General features: G+C 29.8%; 1 protein-coding gene across 3 annotated transcripts in view; it reads right to left on the bottom strand.

The window, feature by feature from the left end:
- The window catches only part of Bgm (acyl-CoA synthetase bubblegum family member 1), a 33,729-nt gene that overhangs the window by 11,665 nt on the left and 2,371 nt on the right, over window positions 1-19,693 (bottom strand). The window contains exons 1-2 of one of the 3 annotated variants that reach the window (XM_071798040.1): window positions 16,902-17,003; window positions 1,199-1,266 (exon numbers count right to left, since the gene is read on the bottom strand). In XM_071798040.1, coding sequence (XP_071654141.1) covers window positions 1,199-1,261 — 63 coding nt within the window. In that variant the 5' untranslated portion in view covers window positions 1,262-1,266; window positions 16,902-17,003. Of the gene's footprint in view, window positions 1-1,198; window positions 1,267-12,619; window positions 12,641-16,901; window positions 17,004-19,693 lie in introns of those variants that run through there. The other 2 variants (XM_071798041.1, XM_071798039.1) reach the window with 2 other exon arrangements.

The following is a 19,693-nucleotide window of genomic DNA, read 5'->3' on the forward strand; positions in this document are numbered from 1 at the left end:
TAACGAACAAATAAAAATGTAACGTAACACACTTTTTTTACGTTACGTATTTCTTTGTGCGGTGACCTAAGTCCAAATTTACGTATGGGTCTAAATATTACATATAATCAGCACTTAACGTAACATGACGTGTTACAAATATTCTTGTGCGGAGAGCCTTACAAAGTGCTCGTCCTAATGCCTCGCCGCACGTCTAGCAACCGTAAACGCTGGGCTGCCTCTTATAGAGTCACATGGACACACACTGATTCGTGGATCTTTATATTAATTAATTTCCCATTGATTATTTGAGAAACAAAACAGAATAAAAAAATTTTCTATTCAGTTTATATTAATAACTTGCTCTACCTGCTCACGAGAAGCGACACGGTAATTACCGGACACCTTGTATATGACAAAATAAAAATAATATTGTATTGACCGCTTATGTGAGTTCCCTGATTAGTCTTAATTCAATAGATATAAATTTACTTGGTTCTTACGGGAATTTAAAAAAAATGTTTATATAGTTGCCACTAAGTTGGTCTGCGACAAAGAAAGTTTCTCAATTACATGGTCTCACGGACACACATAAGTCATGCAACGAAGAACACGGCTGATTCTGTATGTAATTTTGACGAATATTCGACAATTTATTCTCCGACTTTACTTTGACTATTGGTCCATATTCATGGGTGAGATCTACTGTATTTAAAGTAAATCAATGCGTCGACACTGTTTCTTTTATGGATATTGATACGAGACATTTGTAATGCGTTTAGTTTTTTATGGTTCTGAAGAAGGCCAAGTAAGGCACGAAACGTCAACGACTGTATAGGTACTATTATTGAAATTATTAAATATAATTTTAACATCTTGTAAATGCTCGAAAATTGGCCGTTTTAAATTATTTAGCTTCTGCTTAGTCGAGCGAGATTATTTTGATTATTTATAAAAATGATATTTTATAATAAGAAAAATGACAATTAATACTAACTTCCCTAGCGAAATTATCGTTTACGCGGTATCAGCGCCTGGTGAAATTAATGAACGCGTAAAATATGATGGATGGAATCTTAATTGAAACAAATAATGAGGATATTATAGTTGCAAAGTCCGATAAATCTGTCAGAGTTACTATTCGTTTATTTGCGTAAAGAAAAAAAATGTATGAACGGCAACTGAATCGTACGTTTTTCTTTTTAAATAAATATCGTACCTTATCATCTCGTGCAAGTCCATTTATGACTCCATACGACTGTATGACCTGAGATACGGACATTCTATCTGCAATATATAAAAAGAACAGTGATAAAAAAGCGTTTACTATAAGTTTATAGTAGAACGAAGTTTCTTTTACCTCACACTTTTATATAACATCTAATTTTTTTTTAGCAAGTCGGCTATAATTTATGCCTTTTTTTTAACATTTAACTTATAGATTTGTCAAAGACATTTTAGTAATAAATAATATATCGTTAGTATTATAAAAAAACGATTCCTTTTCAATACAAACGTGCTTGTCTCATGTAAAATGAGTAAAATATGTGACAATAAATGACAAAAAGCCTAATCACCAAATACTTCTTCATATGCAAACGATCAGTCGTTACACTATTGAAAAAAAACATGCAAATAGAAATGGTAAATAAAAAGACAACAGACAACTGCATGCCCAATTAATATGAAAATTCAATAATTTCAATCTTGTATTTACTTATGAGCATATTATTAAATTTCAAGGTTTTACAAATAATTTTTTGGAAAAAAATTTTTTACAAAAAAAAATAAATATATATTATCTATAAAATATATCTATGTATGTTTTTTTTTCTCTTAAATAATCTCTATCCATATAAATATAGGAAAAATAATAAGAAGAATAACTGAATAATATTTAGAAAAATAACTTTTGCATTGTTTTTTTCAAGTAAAATCAAGATAATCATTATATAATATTCTATATATAATCATATACAATCATATTTTATATATAATTATTACATTTATATATGGTTATGCGTAAATAAGTTTTTTATTTTCTCAAACTTTTCTTTTTATTAAAAAAATAGTGCAAAAATTATTTTTTGAATTCTTGTTATTGCATTCATGCAAAAGAATTATATGTTATGTTAAAATGGTATAATTTTTATAAAAGAAGTTTTTTTTAATTTTTATGTTATTGTTTTTCAACAGTTGGAATTTCATAATAAATGGAGATGTAAAAAATTGGAATTTATATATGACATTATCTTTACCTAAAGGGAAGTGAGAGAGGCAATCGGAGCCACGCGCGGTAATTAATGCGCAATCACATTGACCGCGTCTTTCTACTGACTGACTCATTTTATCGCAATTGACTGTATTTTATCATCGAAATTTTTATGTATTATTTTCATTTATACGCTGAAGAGATGACAAAAAAAGTGTCGAAACGTCCGAATTTGTATAACTAATATATTTTATTATTGACTATATAATTTGATTGCGCATTAATTACCGCGCGTGGCTCCGATTGCCTCTCTCACTTCCCTTTATGTGATTTATTAAGGAGAGCCTATATTTCGTTTATTACATTATCTTTATTCGATTACTTTAAAATCGAATATGTAACGTTATAGAAATAATTCATGGTGCATAGCGAATAAGCTAGCACATTGAAAGAGGCATCAATATATATGTGTAAATGGATATATAAAATTTAACATATCCAAAATATAAAATAGAGAAAATATCACGAATTTGATTGCGCAGTTTGACTGAATATGATTTATTACCTAAAGAGATCACCTTTTTTGCGCGATTACATACGATGAAAATAACATCGATATATCAGATCGAAATATTAGAAAGTAAAAGCCTAAGTCTTTATTATTAGGAATCTCGGTTCGCAGATTGTAAAGAGACGAAATTGTGTCGAAAGTGTCCTTGATCGGCATCATAGTCGATCTACGTAAAAAGAATCAATTATAAGTACGAGTTGATTAACGCGATAGTCCAATAATTAAAGTAAACAGATATTGAAGCTGAGAAGAATATTTACTAATAATGAATGGTGTACAATTGGAATTGGTAATACGAGAAAAAAAAATTGTTTGCACACCTGCGTGCCAAAGTGCACAAGCGTCAAACGTATATAGGCGTCATCGGCCGATTCCAAAGTGCAAAATAGCATAATGAATAATCAAATTCGATGTTTAAAGCGTTGATTTTTTATGCAAGCACATTGATGAGCGTGCGCGGTTATTTAATTAATAAATAAATAAGGCTGAAAATTGCCCAAATAACGGGCACGATCTCGTACAGTTTTATTACAGGGCTGAGTAAGTTAATTTTTTTAAAACTAAATTAACTTAAAGTTAACGGCTTATAAAATTAATTTAGTTACGATAAAAGAGTTGCATGAACAAAAAATTAACTCAGTTAAAAAGTGCGTTAAGATTAAATTAACTTAGGTTAAATTAATAGTTAATTTTTAAAAATATTATTTATATTAAATTAGAATATCGTAATTTTTTAAAATTTGATTACTCTAAATAACAAAACAATTACAATATGGATCAAATAAATTTAATATTTTATTTGTAAATTAAACTTATATATAAAATAACAAAGAAATTTGTTTTTTTAATACATTTTTTATATAATGATTATGAAAAACTAATAATAGTTGTAAGAATTACATATAGATAAACATAATGATTTTTACATCGGTATTAATGATTATCATAAAAAAATGTAATTGACAAAAAAATACAACCTTGCACTTTACTTTGTGTTGGCCATGTCTGCACGCCCTTTGACAATTATACAGGGTATCTTTAAGGTCTGACTCAGTCCCCTGGATCTCGGAAACGGCTTTAGAGATGGAAAAATGTTTTAGATAACAGTTTTACGATATTTAGGGGGACAGATGATGAAAATATAGACTTGATCTTGAGTGACCTTTTCAAGGCCAGGTCAATGTGAAAATATGAACTTGATCTTAAGAGTGATCTTTTCAAGGCCAGGTCAATGTGATCGATGTTTTCTTAAATGGAACCCCTCAATTTTTATTGTGTATTCTTGTAGCACTTGTCGAGATGTTTTCAAAACACTATATAACGAAGCTCTCTTTCATTAAGAATTTTCTGAGATATTTTAAATTTTGTCATAATACTTTTAATGTAAAATATGAAATATCTCGTAAAGTATTCACTTTCTGATGACTTTACCTTGATACTTTTATACGTAGAATAATGAGAAATCGATATTTGAAAAAAAATTATTTTAAATTTGATTGTATTTTGTAGACGTATTTAATTTTGCAATATTGCAAAATGTAAAAATTAATATTATTATTTGATTCTATAAAAGTATGGTCTAGGTCAAGTCCATATTTTTATCATATGTCCCTTTTAAAAAATCCTACAACTTTTATCTGAAACATTTTTCCATATCTAAAACCATTTCCGAGATCCAGGTTGAGTCAGACTTTAGAGATACCCTGTATATAAAACAAACTATCAATAATTATAAAATACCGATAATACTTGTGCAGAATTAGGTACATATATTGTAGAATTATATGTTAAGGTATTCCTTTCATGACACTAAAGTCTTAAGAATTAACTGATTTTTTGGTACGAGAAAGTTAAAATGCATATCTTTACGCCAGAAAAAAATTAAACCACATTACCGAACATATAAAGAAGAATTATGACTTTGAAAATTCGATATTTTATATGTAACGTTATCGAAAAAATCTATTTTCCACATTTCAATGTAATAATTTGTTTATCAAATATGTTAAGATATTAAATATTAACTGCGCCAGATATTCGCTAAACTCTATACTTTTGACAGTGCCGATAAAAATACAGAGTCACCGAATATTTAAACAAAATATTTATGTTAAAAGTTGAAATGTGGTTTATAGATGAATATTTTTAATGGCGACTTTCAAGGAATTATTTGGCAACGCTGCAAGCTGTGCGCTCATGTCATACTTCAGTTCATCACGTACGGTTTATTATCAACTTTTATTTTCACAAATTGTCCCTTATTTTTGCCCACATTACTCCTCACTTTATGTTTCTTATCACTCATTATTATTATAAAATCTCTCTTTAATAAAAAGAAAATGTCACAATATTCTTTGATTAATGAAATTGACACTTACATTGACACTTTTGTTATCAACTTCACATTTTACAATCGGCGCCCTGAAAAGCGCAGCGTTGCTATATTGTTCTGACAGTAAAATTTACCGAAAAATGAAAAATTTCTAAATACACATAATATTTTCACTTTTTTCTTATAATTAAACATAATAATCAATTATAACTTGATTTTATATAAGTTTAATGCAATATACAAGAGTTTGCTGAGGCCCTGCTTAAGCGCCTACAAAATACGCTCCTCCGTGAAAGGAATACCTTAAAAATAATGATAGAAAAAAATATTGGCGTTCAGAGATAAAAAAAAATTTTTAATTTAGAAAAAAAGTTAATAAGTTTAAGTTTGTGTTTTAAAAATAACTAGTTAAAGTTAAAAATTAACTTATTTTAAATTAACTTTGTAAGTTAAAAGTTATTAACTTTTTAAATTTTTTCTTTCACTTCTAACTAACTAGTTACTGCTCAATCTTGGTTTCATATAAATAAAAAAAATATACGTTTCCGGATATAAATTGCCTTTTTATAATTTCAATTTGTTATCTCTCTATTAATTTGCAAATATTGGAATATTTTTCTTCACATTTGATAATACAGGAAAGGTCTTTAAAACTATTGTTGACAAATGACACACGATTGTACGATCGTTCCTTTTTTTTTATAAATGAACGTTCAAAGTACATCCGCGAGATATTAGCATTTGTGGAAGGCGTGTTACGTAAACTTGCAAATTGCGCTTAATTGTTGGGCTGACTGTAAGGATTAATGTCACATCACAATTTTACATGCGATGTGCACCAGTGCATCCCCGCCCCTTCAAGAAATCAATGTTTCTTTTAGAAGAGCAGAAGAATGGGCGGAGCTTGGAAAGAAAAAACTGCAGATATCGTAGAAGAAGCAATTATAAAAATATGCTTTTAAATCGCATAAAAATCGTGCGATCGATGATATACGTTCATATTTGCGATATAAACATATAAACTAAGTTACATATCTTGTAGTATTTTTCGTGTATGATTTATTCCATAATTCAATAAATAGAAAAACAAACCACATATATTTTTGCACGGAGGATTGTTAAATTATCATGTTTTACATTAGAAAAGAGAAGTTTATAATTCATATATATTAAGATGGTAATTATCCGAACAGATTGAGAAACAATAATACATTGTCACTCATATGTATTAAATTAAAAAAAAAGAAAAAAAAAGGAAAAAACCGCAAAAGAGATATTAAACAGAAGAGTAACGTTTCATAACAAAATAATTTATATATAATTCTTTTTATACAAATACATTACAAATATAAGTTTTTTCTGTTGTTTATATCCCCCCTGGGAAAAAATTTTTTTATATAATTGTATATAAAATATATGTCTAATAAATATATACAATCAAATTAGAATAAAAGTCATTTACGGTCCGAGCTTAGAGATCTTGGTAGTCTAATAATATTTCTGTGTATTACACATATTTTTTTCCAATCTTAGTAAACTGAGCGCCGATTGAATTGTCAGACTTACAACACAGTTCCCGTTGGGGTAGTAAAGTTCCCTCTCTCCTCTCTAATTAAATCGATTCGGTTTAACTTTGATGCTAAGCATCTAAATAACGGTAGAGAATTTATTGCGCAATGAATTCTCTACTGTTATTTGGATTTTTATTTGGATTTCTTTCTTATTTCTTCTTTATTATTTCAGAACAAGAACTGTGTTGTAAGTCTGACAATTCAGTCGGCGCGCAGTTTATTAAGGTTGAAAAAATATGTGTACCTAATACACAGAAATAATGGGTCTGTGTTCTATTGCTGAACTCTCTGGCTGCACAAGTCAGAGTTTATCTTTTTTACTCCACATTGGGTGGAAAAAGATAAATTAATTCTGAACTAGTGCAGCCAGTTCAGTAATAGAAAACAGACTCATTATTAGCTCCTAAGATCCAAGCTCGGACCGTAAATGACTTTAATTTTAATTTAATTATATCATAATGGTCTTATTTTCTTTTATTATTGTATCTATATATTTTTTTTTGTATCATCTCAATTCGTATATATGTATAAGAAAAATAAGAAGAATAATTGAAAAATAATTAGAAAAATAACTTTTGCATAATTGTTTTCTTTTACAAAAAGTAAAATTGGTTAGATTATACAATATTCTGTATAATAATATTTTTTATACGGTTATTACATTTATATGTCCATACATGGACAATTTTTTTCTCATTTTCTTAAACTTTATTTTTTTTATTAAAAAAAAAATACAAAAATTATCCTTTTAATTATTTCTTAATTCTTCTTTTTATTATATTTCTTGTATATACGAACAGTAGAGATTATATAAGAAAAAGAAAACATATATATATATGTATATATATATATATATATATATATATATAATATATTGTATATCTATATATAAACATATATTTTATTTATAATTATATACGAAAAATGTTTTCCTGAGTCTAATAAACAGTTTTATCGGCGACAATTAATTTTATCTTCAATTATGTCTTTATACACTTTGGTTACATTAATATGTATGTTAATTAATACATCGTACATATTATTACCGCGTAAATAAATGCTATATAATTGTATCATAATATTAAATAATCTTATGTAACTTTAAAAATTTTCGGTAATTATATTAATTATAAATTACATGTATTATCTAATATTAATAGCGTTATAGATGCATTGTATAGTATTTAATCTCATTGAATTTGAATACCGGTTTTTTATTCATCACGAGATTCGAAAACCGGATATCATATTGTTATATAACAGTGTATAAGAATAACGCAATACATTCAATTACGCTTGGCATATACTTTATAACTCGAATCTGTAATAACTGCAACAATAAATTGTTTAAATGATAATGTTCAAATGCGAGTGATAACATTGTCAGCACAAATGCAGTATTTAAAACTGATTTAAATCTATATTATTAATATCATTTAAATACATATTTGTAAGATCTAAACTGTAAACATTATTAAAATATTTATTGAAACCATGATATTTTTTATCCGTTAAAAAATCATAGATGTTTTTAATAAAATCTTATATGGAAAATCATATATCTATATCTATATAAAGGATGAATTATGAGGTTTTCAAAAAGTCATGGAATAACAAAGACGTAAGGAAACAATAAGGAAAATATCCATTAAATACTCTCGACAATTGTACTACATATCGAATATCGAGCCATTACGGATTAATTTTTATCAAAAAGATTTTAATATTTTACTGTATCAAAAATATCTACTTTTCATAAAGAAATATATGAATATTATATTACACATGCAAAAATTTTAGAAGTTTGCGACATACATTTCTCGTAAATAAAGCCTTTTAATATATAATATAATTACATTTTGTTTTTTTTATTATTGGTTCTGATACACAGACTTCTTCTTTATCTTTGATTCTGCTTATTAAATATAATCAACTCCGCCTTCAGACTCGGCGGACTGAGTAGTTCGGATTATATAAATATAATCATTTAATTTAACCAAATCTGTCGAGAACAGATTTTGAAAGTGTCAAATTTTGCAAATTTAATTATCGATAAAATGTCAGCAGAAATAACATAACAGAATCTGTAAATTGAACAAAATTTTTCTTTAAATTTTTATTTAAATATACATATATCTCTTTCATAATGCATATCATAAATATATCTTTGTAAAGTAGAATTTATTACTTCAAGTTTACAATTGCCATGAAAGGCGGACTTGATTTACAAAATAAAAATCCATACTCATCCACCCATACCTTTCTAACCTATTTCTTACAATTACAAAAAGCTACTTAAAACATAACCTGTCATATCTTTATCTTTGGCATTAATTTAATTCCTTCCTCTTTCATTCTATACTTTGCTATATTTCTTAATTTCATATTTTAAACACAAAATATAACTACCAAAAAATAAATACCTTTGCTGGTCTCTAAAAGTGACATCCTCGATGTTCCAACACTTACAAAACTTATATCCTAAATCTCCAAATTCTTTTACCTGCACACAAACCTGTTTTCCCACAAAATTTCGACATAAAAACCTTATACTCCGAAATCTATTATTTCCCTTTAACTCACTCATACGTACCTTCCATACTTACTGCGCGCTAAACTCAAAACTATCTTATATTTTTAAATAATTATACCTCTTTTTCACTATTACTCAGACTCTATAAGATATAACTAAATTCTTGCGCCTCTCTCTTCACATATCTTATCTTTCATTATCTTATCTCTATCTTTACTTTAAGGAGGTTGGCGCATTTGATGAAGTATATAATACAAGTCTACATATATGTATATATATATTATCTATATATATATATATATAGATAATACGAAAGTTAATTATATCAACAATATGTAGAAAAAATTTCATTGACTTTCACCGTTGTGAGATATTCGCTTTAAAAGTTACAGAAATTGTACTATATATTCCCTATATAAATATCATATTATGTATATCTGCTTTTATATACGATAAAAATGAAATTTTTATATTACACTTTTTTGACTTCGAGAATTGCAATCGCGGTTTTTTAATTTTCTAAGATGGATTTTTTCAATTTTTAAATGATTTATTTAACCCTCGGAGAACACATCTATTTTTTCATTCATGGAGAACACTCTGGGTCAATCTGACCCTACACACACTTTGATCGTCCACCATTTTAAATTGACGAGTGCGATCAGCTTGGAAAAATTTCCAGATGTACTTGGAACATTGTTAAATCAATTGATATAAATAAAAAGTGTCGTTGGAATTATTTACATAGTTAAAAAAATTCAAAAAAAAATATTTTTTTGAAAAAAACGTAATTTATACGAAAAAAAAATTTTTTTTTATATTTCTGGCTAAAAATTTACGTGTATATTCTTGAAATGTAGTAGAAACTCGAGGTAAAGGTCAAATTGACCCTGTGTGTTTTCTGAGGGTTAAACAATATCAAGTATAAAAATGGGATAAAATTGCGATTTTTACGCTTTTTCTATCCCAATGATAATATGTTATTTATGAATCATTTCTGAGACTAGCTTTACAGTGTTTAATCAAGAAAACAAAATTATACAAACGCGCCGACCTCCTTAATATTATAAAACTATTTCCCTTATTTCTTCATACATATGTATATTAATAATTCTTTTCCTTAAAATCTTTTTATCTGCACATTTCTCTTACCTAACAGTACTCAGTTTTACTATAAAACCATTCCATTCATTTATTTACCTAAACATACACAATCTTAACTAATGACGAACCACCTATTTCCTATAGCTAATACTTTCCTATGTCCATAGCCCTACTGGACCCATCACACTCTTCTGTACCCTTAAACAGCTCTATATAAGTAAATTATTTTCCATTCCTCTTTCCTATGCCATATCATACATATATAATACATCTACTAGCGGATTTTGACGTCGATAATGGGGGGGGGGGGATTTTGGCAAAATTATTTGGTTTCATATTTTTCTTAGTATCACGCTTAGAGAGCTTTTACTCCGGGATCAACGACGAGAACGTGAAACTTCTGATCCTGCTTTAATGTTTAATGGATTTTGTTCTAGATTTTTTAAACTAATTTTTATTTGAAAGGGGGTTTTTACCCCCTCCCCCTCCCCGCCAATGCATATGTTATAACCATTTTAATAATGTATTCCATTAAATGTCTACGAAATAACGATTCTGCTCGCTTTCTGCTGATAATTTGCTGTCAGATTATGGCTGTGTTCCGATTTCCGATATTCACTGCCAGTACTGAAAATCTATAGTAAAACAGCCTAATCAGCAGGTTCTGCCGGCAAAACACGAATTTAATGCAGATGATCTGTTGCGATATCAAATCTGCTGCCAATCTGTTGTTATATTGCAGGCAGTTTGCGTGTAATTTAAGAAAAGAAAAATCATAATATATTACAATTGAGATACGATATGACAAATCAATATAATTAAGAGTAGGTTAATGTAAAACGTAAAAAGGAAGAATTGACGTAGAAATAAGAACCAAATTAAAAATATAAAACAGTGAAGATGAAGAGTAAATCGCGAATAGCGGATCGACAGAAAAATATATAAGTCATATATATAGGTTCAAGCAGCTTCTATCGAATCTAATTTTATACTGAACTTTTTCATCACGTTGTACTTGTAAAATACTTTCTCTCTGTCTTTTTGCAAAATATGATACCAAAAACTGATGAAGAAAATCTTTCATCTTCAGGTTATTATGATCCGAGAAGTTAAGGTGATCCTAAAGCCGTGATCCTAACCGGTTTTTTTCAGTTTTTTCTTAGCACTAATCTTTTAATTGGCTTTATAGAAATGCAAAATTCTTGTCTAGAATTAAAGTACGCATCAAAATCTAGGTCATGGTGGTCGAATTTATATGTGGAGGTTGTCACGTATAACAAAAAATATTAATTTTTTTTCGTTTTCGATATAAATTCGACCACCATGACCTAGATTTTGATGCGTACTTTAATTCTAGACAAGAATTTTGCATTTCTATAAAGCCAATTAAAAGATTAGCCAATTAAAAGATTTAAGAAAAAAACTGAAAAAAACCGGTTAGGATCACGGCTTTAGGATCACCTTAAGGGAATTAGTTATATAATAACTGTGATATCATAATACCATAAAGTTAATGTCAGGTCATCGAAGGTTATCAAATTATAAATGTCATTATAATTTACGATAACATGTATTCATTCATTAGGAGAGACCGGGGCTAGTTGTCATACTTTTCAAATACTGATTTTTAAAAAAATATTAGCAACATTTTATAATATCGTATACTACTTTATATAATGTAGCTACATCCTTTAAGTGTAAGAAAAAAAATATTAGACTTGTATAATTTATACACAAAAAAGTTATTTAATTCTAAGCAAAACCGCGCAAATATGATAACTTACCCCATACCCAGGGTTGGTTGTCACATGACTCTGGATTGATTGTCATGTATCTTTCATGTAGAGGAAACATACGACAAATAGTTCCTGTGGCACTAGCTTTAATATTTTATTAAAGCTAGTGCCAGTTTTTGGTAAATTTAACTTAATAATATATTGCAGCATGAATTAAACGAGGAATTAAATGAAAAATTAATAATTTTCATACACTTTGTAATATAATTCTCATAAACTTAGAGTAAATAAAAGAATAATAATTTTCATAAATTTTATAATACCTACTTTCATAAACTTTCATAAAAGAATAATAATTCTCATAAATTTTGAATTCCATCTCATTTGAGACAACTTACCCTTTTAACGGTCATTTTGAACAAAGAAGATTATATTTATAAACTATGTTGCAATGACGGTTAACTAAATACAGGAAAAATTATCAAAAACTATAATATTTCTTATGACCAAAAAGAAATTACGACTAGTAATTCCAAAAACCAACGGACCAATAAAAATAGAGGCAAGAAAAATTTACTCACGACCTCCAATTTTTAAAAGGTGCTCGTAAATATCACATGCAATGTTTTTGAAACGAGCTATTTCGTACACCCGACTAAACGATAGGAGCAACCTACACTATAAAGAAGAATATTCCACTCAATCTGTTAAGTGAGATATAACCTTTGTGACAACTTACCCGTGTGACTTTTAGCCCCGGTCTCTCCTATATAGGGGGAAGTGGGGGACATTGATACAGCGGGAACATTGATACAGTCGTCATATCTCTGCATGAGAAACATCTAAGAAGGTCACGTATCCATGCATAGATGACGTTATGATACACGAATAAACAAATTTCGTACGCGAGCAGTAGCCACTTGATGAATGACAGGTATAAACGTGTTTTGCGTACTCTCAGGTAAATATTTTCAAAGTCTTTGAAGCGTGATTTTTCACATTAATCTGATTAATACTAAATAAATATTTCGTCAAAAGTAAGAAACAGTATATTTCTTACTAATTTGTCGAAAATATTGACATGACTTTGTATTATTTTCGGCTGAGAATATATTTTATTATGTATGACGCTGTGGGGCAGATTCGTACACTGACTCGTGGGGCACTTTGATACATATTAATATGTATCTATGTGGTTTATAGTATTAAGTAAGATATTTTCATTTTATTTTAGACGAAAATGGTAAGAACGTACCAAAAAAAGACCGATAGGGTCTATATTGATGAAGATGCCGTAAACTGTAAACTTGATCTATTTTCTTATAACTTGTGAAAAAATTAATTAAAATATTTAAAAAATATGTATGTTAATAATTATTAATTCTAAGATGAAGTACAAAATATGTTAATTTTTTTATTTTTGAGAATATTTAATTAGTTTTGTTTTTAAAAGTTTATTTGACTGATTAAATCTGCAATACTTAAGAAGTTGCAATACTTTAGAAGAGTTTAACAATAATTATTCTATGTGATAAGATAAATTACTTTTGTGTTCAAATGTTTTTCAAAGATGTGATTTGAGTTATTTTGTATTTCTAATTATTAGACTATATATACTATACGTGAGTGATTAAAAAACAGATTCTTGTATTTTTATTTTCGAAATAATTGTTAATTCCGTATAAATAAATCTCTATATACAATTAACATAGCTTGTTTTAATAATAATCCAATTTATTTCTGAATAATATTAATATAGATCATTGAGAATCAAAGTGCCCCATGCCCGTATCATTGTACCCCGCATATGAGGCACATTGATACGAATTTCATTTTTTACAAATAATATTATAACATTTCTTATTATTAACCTACAGCAAAAAGGCAATCAAAACACGTAAGTAGAAGGATAAGCCTTTAAATTTAACCTATTACATTTATCTTAATCTATCTGCAAAGTTATTTATTTAACTCTGGAAAAAAATCGTATCAATGTCCTCCACTTCCCCCTATATTCACTTATTAGGATGTATGTTTTGTAATAAAATTTCAATTATCGGTATATCGCGCTACACAATGCCATATGTGGAACATATGGGATGTGTGTATGGCAATGTTTTCCAGAATAAATCTAGATACAAAAACATTATATCAGAAAACGTTATATGAGTAATCATTTATAAATATAGTTTATGAAAAGTTAAAAGAAACGCTCAGTATCCGCCTCACATGTCGCAACTGCATGTTTTAATATTGAGTTTGCAGCTCGCAGATGATAAGACCGAAGCTGCTTATGCAAGCAGCACCATATTATGACTTGCAAAATTCTATCACGCACTCTTCCTATGTTTTCCATTGGTTCAACAGTAACATACTACCAAGTTGTTGATCACTGATATTGAGAATATATCTTGAAACTGCATTACGTCAAAACATGTTTGTAACATATACTGATAAATGCATACTTCGAACATTCATTTTAAACTTCTGTAATTAAGGAATTATGATAAACACAACTTACGCTCATCTCTTTTACTTAGTTAACGCAATAATTTATTATTTAAAATATAATGCGTTTATTCTATATGTACTAATAATATTAATAATAATACATTTATATAATTAATACTTTATTTATTAATTTATTTATATTGGCATCAAAAGGAAGGCGAGGTATAATTCAATGACTGATCTACGGATGTGACATTCCGCACATCTCGTTCTCAATTTCTTGTGCTTATTGTTAACCTTTACGTGACGGTGATATCCCCCCCCTCCCTGAAATTGAGATCAAGTAACATCCCCGATCTCGAAAGAAATGACTGAAGTGACGGAAGAGATAACGCGAAGTAGTGCTGAGTGTGGTACCAGGAGATTAGATGTAAAGGACAAGGAGAATTAAATTCCGTGGTAAATATACACTATAGTGGTAAAGAAATCAGGTCTCAGGAATCCACAGGATTCTATGTCGAGGAAAGAATAAGGAGAAACCCTCTCTTTGAATCTGAATGATTAACGATGGGCTCTGTAGACCTCAGACTCAGGGATAGATTTCAAAGTATAACTGTGATATCTGTACGCACCCATGGAGGACAACGAGGAGGAAGAGAAGGACAAATTTTACGACGATTTTGATCGTTTGCGGCAGAGTCAGCAGGCATGACATAACATTAATATTAGGAGACAATGCTAAGATTCGGGAAAGACTCTTTTATAAACAAAATGGCAAGTATGCACTCACTTATACATGTGGCAACGGACTGCGGGTCCGTGAATTTGCCCCCTGTCTAGATATATATGTAGATCAGCAGTGTCCCCTTTTAACATAATGAAATCCATAAACAAACCAGGAGGAAGAGAAATTAATCAAATAGATTATTTGTCAATAGGGGGCATGCAATCTCAATATTAGACGTTAGAAGCTGTCGTGAGGCTAATTGTGATTCGGATCACTTTTCGATTAAATTAAAGCTGAGGCAGAGACTGATTGTGAGAGAGGTAGAGGCAATAACTTCAGACAAATAAAATGAGACATTGAAAAACTTACTCAATTAGAGGAGGCCAGGATCTGTTTCTAGCTACTAGATAGTAATAACGGAGAAGTCACAATGCCATCAAGTCAACAGGAAACAGGAATGCTCAACGAATACTCACAAAAGAACCTTGGGGCGGAGGGGGGGGGGAATTTAGAACGTTGCGGCTCAATAACAATTCTAAAGCCTTGTATCCACGATGCTAGAAATCGAGAATTAACCAATCGCATTGTCAATTGCCGAATTCTTTAAATATGATTGGTCAATTCTTTCTCCGTCGAAGATTTCGGAGCGATTTCTAGGGCCAATATTACTGTAGTTTCCGATTAACGTGATCCTCCGATTAAACTCACTTTTCGTCTCTTTCTAGGGGGATAGTTAGAAAGAGATGCATAGTGAGTTTAATCAGAGAATAACGTTAATCGGAGACTGTGATAGTGGCCCCTAGTATCGTGGACACAAGGGTTAAGAAGTGAAATCCCTTCTCAAAAGGTACGAGATATTAAAAAATGTTTTATATAAAACTTTTGTGATAAGAATACCTCTATTTAACAACATTAATAATATTTAAAAAAAATTAAATAAATAAATAATTAAAAAAATTATTTTTTCAAAATGTTATTAATGTGATTAAATCACAAAAGTATTATATAAAACATTTCTTAATATCTCGAATACCTTTCGAAATATATCGAGAAAAGCAAAAAGACGCTCTACATATAAGGGGTGGTTTCATTTCTTAGAATCGTTTTTAGGCCGTAACTGAAAATTTCTAAATTCGCTTATTTATCCCCCTCCCCCTCTACATGTATGTAAAGTTTCATCAAAATCAGAATTTTCGGATTCGCAAGGTTCTTTTCTCTTATCAGTGGGAAAGGATACAAACAGGGTAAGAGGCGCGATAAATGAGACCTTCGAAAAGAAGAATAATAGAGATGAAAAAAAGAATGATATGACTGCGGCATGTGCTCCGAGCACGAGTTCTAAGATTATAAATTGATGAATCGTCGAACGTAACTCCGCGCCCCTGAATTGAGTTCTGCTGTTATGTTATCCTCGTCTTGCTTTATAGTTTTTTTCTTAATGATATTCTTAATGATGTTTACTATTTTCTCGACTCTGAAATTTCCGTTTCATTTTCTGATAATAGTATATCTGGCTGTCGTCCTCTACCGGAGGCAAATATACGTTGTCTGGAAATGTTCTTTCCATCGTTCTCATATTTCTTTTTGTTCTACCATTTTTTCCGTTTATATTCTTACATGTATTTAATCTGGGTTGAAAGATGTGTTTTTAGTTTCTATACTAAAGTAAAACACTTTCACTTTACCCTGCGCGCATGGACTATCTCAATTTCCGAAGTTTTTGCTGTCAGGAACTCTCTTCTTCCTCCTGATCCCCGCTTCTTGGCTACTGCTCTCAACTCCTTTTAACGTTGCAGGTTACTCCGTATATTCCTGGATAGAAATACGTTTCTTGCAAGTAACTCACAATCAGTTATACCTTCGGATGATCTTCTCGTACACAACTGCCACAATAGATTCAGGCAGCGCCAAAGTGTTATTATGTCATGCCTATGAAAAGCTCTTGAAATTCAAATTACTTTAAAAAAAAATGGTCTAAAAATGGAATCTACAAAACACCGATAAGATCGATTTTTTATTGTAGGCCTGAGACCCTTGAAAGCGAAAGAATGTCGACAGCTACAGCTACCTCTGACAATAGGAAGGTTCTGAGAAAAATATACGAACCAATTAGAAACAACGACGGGTTCTCCTTGGCAAAAATGGTTAGTAAGAGATTATGTTTATATTTGTTTATAAAGAGTTGTATCAATGGTTACACTATTTATGAAGAATTTTATTGATGGACTGTTTGGAAGCACATTGCAAACATCTGGCAAACTCTTTGCTGACAAATATTTTATAAATACTTAAAAAACTCTAATGGAAACGTTTGAGACTATATGTCATTAAACGCCACTTAAACACTTTATAAGAAACACTTTGAAAAAGGTCACGTAACATTGATTTCAGCGTACATTAAAACAATCTTACAACATCTCTGAAACGTTCTGTTCATAAACAATTAATAAATATCTCCACAACATGGAAATCTCTTTTAATAAAAACATTCTCAAACGCAAATAAATCACTTTTTAAATACTACGACAAAAACGCTAAATTATTTACAATTCTAAATCATAAATGACATCCGATGGAATCCGTTTCTCGTATTTAAAATATGACGAACGATATGGTATAAGACCGATACATATAAATCACGGAACTGCACAACTCGAATTATCCGTTGTATCGCGTGGAGTTCACTTTGATAGTAAAGTGTGGCACACTTTTAGATTGATATAACGTCAATGTAATTTTATTTTAGTATGGTACCTTTATTTTTTTAAAGATTGATAATAATTAAATAAACATAAGACATAAAATGTATGTATTTTTTATGACAAATCTTGCTTCTTAAATTTAAGATTTATTTTAGATGACTTTAATTAAGATTTAAGAATAGGTGTTCGTGTTTTTGAAGTGTTGCAAATATTCACGAGGTGTTTTAGGCAGCGCTGTGAACTGCTGCCTAAACTGCAACATTCCGGAAACATCATACAACACTTTCCGAACGCCTATCAAACGTGTAACCGTGAACATCTCATAAACAATTCCATGTTTAAATTTACATTTCATAAACAATTTAATAAATGTTTTAAAGCTCAAATGAAACATCTACTCAACACTTAACCGGTTCACTGGTAATACGAAATCAAGCAACGTTTTGTGCCAAAACTGGTAAGACCTGTTTTCAGCGATTCAAAAAGCATGGGTGTACCAAGTTATATTCAAATCCGTTAAACATTGGAAGAAATATTCATGGTGCGCATATATGCGTCATTACCAGTAGTGGCACTTTTTTTCCGCGCATATATGCATCATTACCATACGGAAAAAACGATATGGTTGCCACATCCAACTGGTTAAGCAAGCTTCTTATAAACTTTTAATATACATATTTAATAAACATTTTCGTCGGAGCTACAGAATCCTACACTATAGAAATACATATTACAAATAGCAAAACCATAGTCTGCTATATCAGATCACAAAGGATAAGATGGCTGGGATACTTGATTCGAATGTTGGAAGACAGAGTAGTTATGAAAATCTTTCAACTTGTACGGCTCCAGAAGAAGAGGAAGACCCCGGGAAAGGTGGGTGGATTCCGTGGTGACGGCCCCTATAGAAAGATAAAGTTGTCAACTGGAAAAGAATTGCAGAAGACTGCAGGTAAGGAATAGTCGCGCAAACTTTGGTCCACAAAGGACTATAATGCTACAGAAGAAGAAGAAGAAGAAGATCTATTTATATTAACACTTCTCGCGTATGAGATCGATGTGCACTGGCGATTGACAACGTATTATTGTGAATATTTTTCGAATAAAATCGGGAGATCAATACATATGTTCTGATAAATGAGCCATAAAATAATAAAAATAATACAATGCGTTGTTGCCGAGTAGTTTTGACATTTAATCGATAAGCTGTCAATAAGGTGATGACAGTAAAAAACTTGTTTATAAGCTTCGGATTGGTGATGTATTATTAATATAATACTTTGTTAACTTCAGAATGACGTATGTCCTTGTGTTCGAATAATATAAAATTCAATAATTCTCTCCAAAATAAGAAAAAGGTCAATGCGAATAAAACGGAAAGGTTTCATCTTATGACGCGAAATATTATTTTATCTTATTATCGGAAGAGCACTTCGAATGTTTTAATTATTATCTGGATAACTTTCAGTTTTCTAATATTCGAAATATCCTTCGGATTTGATTACATTTGAAATATCAAGATAAATCGGAGTATTTTACCAGCATTAAAATATGTCGATTGCAGTATATAGGTCCGAAATGCTAATGGCAATTTATACTGTCATCTAGTTATATCGATCGCAACCGGTCAATGTTACTTAAAAGCTTTAAGTTAATTGCTATATACAATCTGGAATGACGATGGTTATAGCATGTTGTGAAACATTAATGCAAAGAAATATGACGTTTCCTCGAAAAGAATACAAGTACATAGGAACGTATTAAGAGAGATCATG

The sequence above is a fragment of the Temnothorax longispinosus genome, chromosome 2 (genome assembly GCF_030848805.1).
Source record: "Temnothorax longispinosus isolate EJ_2023e chromosome 2, Tlon_JGU_v1, whole genome shotgun sequence".
NCBI lineage: Eukaryota > Metazoa > Arthropoda > Insecta > Hymenoptera > Formicidae > Temnothorax > Temnothorax longispinosus.